At 43.2% G+C, this 6,345-nt stretch overlaps 1 protein-coding gene across 2 annotated transcripts in view; it reads right to left on the bottom strand.

The window, feature by feature from the left end:
- Positions 1–4,460: 4,460 nt before the first annotated feature.
- Positions 4,461–6,345, bottom strand: part of TRIP4 (thyroid hormone receptor interactor 4) — a 53,502-nt gene continuing 51,617 nt past the window's right edge. The window contains exon 12 of one of the 2 annotated variants that reach the window (XM_023729717.1): positions 4,461–6,114. In XM_023729717.1, the coding sequence (XP_023585485.1) occupies positions 6,070–6,114 (45 nt within the window). In that variant the 3' untranslated portion in view covers positions 4,461–6,069. The remainder of the gene's footprint in view (positions 6,115–6,345) is intronic. The other variant, XM_004374660.1, reaches the window with a different exon arrangement.

Raw genomic sequence — 6,345 nt, 5'->3', positions numbered from 1 at the left:
GCCCGGCCGGTGCCGCTGTGTCCGGGGCCGCGGGTCCCTCAGCCGCCACCACCGCCGCCGCCGCCGCGATCCGGGACAACCAGGGCCGCCCGGAAGACCCGGACACTGGATTACTGGGCCCTCGGATCCGGATTCCGGGATGGTGTGGAGTCCGGAGCGGGAGAGCGCAGAGAAACCCGGAATCTGGTAAAGGAGCCAAATCCTGGGTCTCGGAACGCGCGGTCACCCGGAGCCCGGATTAAAGTCCTAGCTCGGGGAATGCTGGAAAACCCGGCGAGCCGGTTAAGACAGACAGAAACTCGAAGAAACCTGGACTGGAGAGCTCGAACCTAACGCTCTCTCCTCGTGCAAAGAACTCTTGCTGGACCAGACTTCTCGCAGAGGGGTCTCTGGGGAGCACACCAGTTCTTAGGTGTCCTTCAATTGTGGGGAGAGGAAAGGGCCATTTGGAGTCTGACCGGGAACACCCACAAAGAACAGAAGAGCACGCACGGCTCATGATGGTTTCATCCATTTTACCCTTTAGTTCAACAAAGTACCAGTCTCCTAATTTTCTGTCTTTGTTCTCTAGTTTCTTTTTGGGGGATTACCACTTGTTTTCATCTCCAAGTTACCCATTTCTAATCCTTTTATACCCTTTTTCACCTCACCATTCTATATCACCAAATCTTGTTTTGTTTTTTAATCTAAAAGTCCTATTCTGTCCTCCCCTAACCCGCCATTATACTTCTAAGGACTGTAACTTTTATCTTTCCTGTCTATAGCGCCATGTTGCCCGGAAGTCGTAACTTTTATCTTTCCTTATCTGCCGTGCATCTCTGAAGTTCCGGTTGCCCACCACACTATCTAGTACACAGTAAGCATTCAAAAAAAAAAAATCAAGCCAAACCCACTGCCATCGAGTCGATTCCGACTCATAGCGACCCTGTAAAACAGATTAGAACTAGCCGGTAGGGATTCCAAGGAGCGCCTGGTGGATTCCAGTTGCCAACCTCTTGGTTAGCAGCTGTAGCTCTTGACCACTAGGCCATAGGCATTCAGTCCATGTTTTAGTGAACCCTCCCACACCCCTCCTACTTGTGAAACATATCATGCTCTTCATGACCTCCTCCCTAAGACTTCCATCTCCTCCCATTGCAAGTGGAAATTTATCTAAATTCCCAGGGCTCACCACTTCTTAGCCCCTATTATGTCTTTCCTGTATCCCTGATCATTTTATCTTGCTCTGCAATTTTTATCTTTTCTTTCTGCCCTTATCCTTTGGCATCCGTCAACAGTGCCACTCAGGATAGCATGTAACTTGGAGCTAAACCTCAGGTCAAGAAATCCCTTTACTCCCCATCTCCATCTTAAAAAACAAGAAAAAGGTTGCTGACTAAAAATGAACACTAAGCGTGTCTTATCTAGGAAAAAATAATGCCCTGTTTGGTCCACCAATACTCAAGTTGTTCCAGGATAGTGTCAGGTCAGAACTGATCCCAGGTGATAAACTTCCAATCTGTACCAGATGATGTTGCAAGGTTACAAGTGAAGATTAAGCCACTTAACAGGCAGAGTGTTTTAGACTTTAGCAGGGTTTAGGTATGACTTAAGGAGCCTGGTGGGTCAATGGTTAAGGGCTTGGCTGCTAACGGAAAGGTTGGCAGTCTGAACCCACCTAGTGGTTCCTCGAAAGAAAGACAGACTTGGCTATCTGCTACCAATGGGGCAGTTGTACTCTGTCACATGCGGTGGCTATGAGTAGAAATCAATTCGAAGGCACCTAACAATAGGTGTGACTTAATTAATGGTTAAATGTTCTAGTAGTCATCTACTACTGAAGGGGTACGGCTCTACCAGGGGAGAGGACTAGACTGTAAAATAGAGAAAAAAGGAAAGTAAACATTCCTACGGTGAATCCTAATTTTGAGCTAGGGAAAGTTCTCAAGCCTGAAAGAGCAACTAAAAATTTTTAAGTGATCAGATGTCCTGTATAGTAAGCAAAATCGTAAGTTTGAATTCCTAGTCCTCTAGACCAGGGGCTGGCAAACTACAGTCCATAGGTCAAATCAGGCTCACTGCCTGTTTTGGTACATTTCACAAGCTAAGAATGGTTTTTACATTTCTTAATGGTTGGGGGAAAAAAATCAAAAGATAAATATTTTGTGACACATGAAAATTATATGAAATTCAAATTTCAGTGTCCATTAATAAAGTTTTATTGGCTCATAACCACATTCATTCATTTACATATCGTCCATGGCTGCCTTTAACTACAGCAGCAGAGTCGCATAGTCACAACAGAGGCTATATGGCCTGTAAAGCCAAAACCATTTGTTATCTAGCCCTTTACACAAAAAGTTTGCTAACCCCTTCTCCAGACAAGTGCTGTCCAATAGAATTTTTGTGATGATGGAAATGTTCTACATCTGTGCTGTCCAATACAGAAGTCACTAGCCACGTGGGGCTATTTGAACACTTGAAATATGGTTAATATGACAGAAGAACTGAATTCAAATTTCATTTTAGTTAGTTTAAATAACTACATGTGCCTAGTGGCTACCATATTGGACAGTAGACTCTTCTCAAATGTCCTATATTGAAATCTCACACCCTTCCTATGACACGCCTCTCTATGGATTCCCAGCCCCCTATTTTCCTGACTCCAAGCTAGGGTATGATATCTGCTAGGTTGTCTTTCTGGGTTCTCCATTGTCAAAACTGAAATCTAAAATGTGATCAGTTTTCTAAGTTTCACCCCATGAATTAAGCCACATTGTCTGTACACACATAAACAGACACTCATACAAGTTTCTTTGTGTCAGGGGATGATGGCACTGTGGCTATGTTCTTTCTTCTCTGCATGAGAGAAGTGGAAAAGCCCTCCACATGCTGTATACCTTGGAGCCTGTGATATGGATCACCTCCCTCCAAACACATTCACAGAAGCTGGGAACAGCAGATGTGCACTTGCCATTTGAATTTCAAGGAAAAAAAAAATTCCTTCATCACTGAACTTGCTTTCCTCTCTCTAGGCCCAATAAATTGAAGTTCACTGATTCCTCTAGTTTAATACATGCTTGTTTTTTAGTGTCATTTTTAGCTGGGCAAGAGAACAACTCCCATACTGTCTTGATCTTGGCGAGGTGCTCTAGCAAAGGCATAAAAAATTACTAAATTATATGAAATCCACAAAAATGAGCTTTCGTAGAGACAGTAGTTAAATGGAAAAAGATTGGGTTAAAACTCATAAAAGTCATAACTTTGTTAATGTCTTTAAAGTCTAAATTTTTCACACTTACACTTTAGGAAAAAATGGGTTTCTGTAAACTTCCAGATTAGAGAGGACACCTAATTCTCTTTCTCCAGATTAGCTGTAGCAAGCAAGAAAAACCCTTCCTACATTCCAAACATCTGACTCCAAGGCCAAAGCCTCCTAAACCCTTACAGAGAAAGTCTCCATTCTTATATACATCCTATTCTGAGCTTATATGGAGCCCTGGTCGTTAACAGCTCTGCCGCTAACCAAAAGGTAGGCAGTTCGAATCCACCAGCAGCTCCTTGGAAACCCTATGGGGCAGTTCTACTCTGTCCTATAGGGTCACTATGAGTTAGAATCAACTCAAAGGCAACGGGTTTGTTTTTTTGATTTTCTGAGCTTATATAACTGAAACTGGGTTCTGCCTGGAAAAGAAAAAAAAAAACAAAACAAAAACAAAAAAACGGAATCCTTTAGGTACTGTACAAATGGATAGCAATTGAACACAACCATTCAAAAGCAGGTGCAGACATTTAGGCTATAAGAGAAAACCACCTCAGAAATGTGAACATTCCCGCGGGCCAAGCTGTCTCAGAATTACAGGGTCAGAGCAAAGTGCTGTAAAGCACTGAAAAGCTATTCCTAGGTGAGTTTGCACTCAAGTTGCTAAGAATTTCCACTAGGCTTTAAATTACGTTATTCATCACTGAGCAACTGCGGGCTGTCTACCCCTAAGTTTCTCCCATACTTCCTCCCCCTTGTCTCCGCAAATAGAGAGACCTTATACCACCACCACGTGAACGAAAGACAGGCTTTCACAGTCTAACCATGAAAAGGAGAAGTTTCCAAGCTACTCTGCCATTTACCCATGTGGCTCCAGCTGTGTATTTTGGATGCTGAGGTGGGTTCTTGTAAACTTAGCTTTTATCACAGCACACAAAATGGTTGCATAACCAGATCTCTTACAGCTCCTGCCGGTTTTCTTTAGGCATGCAAACACAATCTACCCAGGTGGCAAATCAACCCAGACTCCTCTGTGCTCAGGCTGGAACTCCTCCCTAGGCTCTTCCCCTCCTGCCTTTCATTTTATTTCAGTATTAAGATAAAAACAAACAAACAAAAAAAACCCAAACCCACTGCTGTCGAGTTGATTCCACTCATAGTGGCCCTATAGGACAGAGTAGGACTGCCCCTAAGGTTTCCTAGGCTGTAATCTTTACAGGAGAGGCAGACTGCCAAATCTTTCTCCCTTGGAGCATCTGGGTGGATTCAAACAGCCAGCATTTTGGTTAGCAGCCGAACTCTTACCCACTGTGCCACCAGGGCTACTTTTGGTATTAAGAGGACCAGGCAATTCCAGTATAGAATTCAGGGTGCTATTGCCTGGTAAACTATTAACTGCTTAGTGAAGCCAGTGTGACTTTATTAATACTACTAGGGTCTGCAGGAAGCCAGAAAGAGACTTTTTTCTCCCTTAAAGAGTGTCATTAGCTGTACTTTCCACTCTCTCCACATAGATTGAACAGGGAAAAAAAGAGACCACTGCACGTTGGCATCACCAGAACAAGACTGGGGTGGCTCTTCCCTGGGAACGCAGTGATCAGGCCCCGCAGAGCCCACGCCTAGAGCTATGCAACAAGCAGGGTTCACAGCCGAGTGAACATCAATGCATAATGAGTGGAGGCATTTCAATGCAAATCAACGCTGAATATGAAGGATTAAAGAAAGGGGAAATTAATCTTTTTCATAACATAGGGCACTTTTTTTCTCTCCCTCTCTCTCTCTTTTTAAAGTCATGCACACAACTGCTGGAGGGAATCCAACTTCCCCAGCGTGATGGTGCTGCTTTGTAAGAAGCAGAACATACACATTTAAGGCCATGAATTTCCTCAAGGTGCCAGCAACTGAGATTCTGACAGCTCTTCAGAACAGCCTCAGAAACAAAGCGCTTCACTAAGTGGGGCCAGACTGACTAGTAAAAATCTCATTTCCAACCACCCTCCTGTATTCCCAAAGCTCACAGCTTCCTGGGGTGTGGGTGGTTTAAAAGGCCTGCTTTCAGGGTTTGGGGGTATTTGGATGCATTTACTGAAGAGATTTTATTTTTCAGTTTGTTTCTAATTGCCCTTCCCAAGTGATGCTTTTGCAATACCAACAAAACAAATACGGCAGCTTTGTGCTCTTCAGAAGGTGGCTCTGTCTCCTTCCAGTTCCATCCTCTCATGTCCTAGCTTCTCAAACCAAAGAACAAAGCAGCAGCACTTCTTCAAGTTATCCCTCAAAAAAAAAAAAATCTGCCAAGGAAGGTAACTCAGCTTTTGAAGACTGTTCACTTCAGAGAAGCTGGACTGGGGCAGAAAACTTGTTAAAAACCTTTTTTGTCCCATTACAGGTTTGTATGTACACAGGATTCCTAAAACCTCCTACTCCTCGACGGGGCTATCACTTTGAAAAGAAACTTTAAAATCCAAGCAAGAGTTTTCCTAACTACAAATTCAAGCCTCAGGGAGGAAATTTCCAGCTTCTTCTTTTCTCTTCTCTAATACCATTCTGAGAAAACGTTGAAGATTTAGACTTTTTAAAATTGGTTTTTATAAAGAATATATTCACAGAGTTTGACCCACTACAGAAGGTAAGAATCTACTCTTTAAGAAAAATATACAGATTTTGGTTAAGAGTTTAAATTGTGAGAGAGTCAAGGCTGATTGCCAAGCCTTTAGATTCCTACTGCTTCGGTTCCAAAGGACCAACGGACAGCACTTCAGTACACAAAATTCCACTGTGCTGTACAGTTTCTTTTCTCCTGGGTCAAATGGCTTTATTCTGCTTCATTAACCCCTTCTTTGCTCCTTGATGGATCTTGGAATCCAGCTTCCCTGTAAGGGAGAAAAAGAAGTCTCATTATTTATTTTTTATATTTGCAATGCAAATCTGTTGTGGCCTCCCAGGTCTTCTGGGTACTGTGCTCCTGTCACATTCAGTTATCTTGCTTTAGGACTCAGACACTGCCAAACTTCAGAATTTCACTCTGTAAGAATGAGAAGGCAGTGGGAACATTGTATAGGGGAACACACACACACACACACACACACACACACACACACACA

This window comes from Trichechus manatus, unplaced genomic scaffold (genome assembly GCF_000243295.1).
Source record: "Trichechus manatus latirostris isolate Lorelei unplaced genomic scaffold, TriManLat1.0 scaffold00030, whole genome shotgun sequence".
NCBI classification, from domain to species: Eukaryota; Metazoa; Chordata; class Mammalia; order Sirenia; family Trichechidae; genus Trichechus; species Trichechus manatus.
This window is presented reverse-complemented; position numbering and strand designations above follow the sequence as displayed.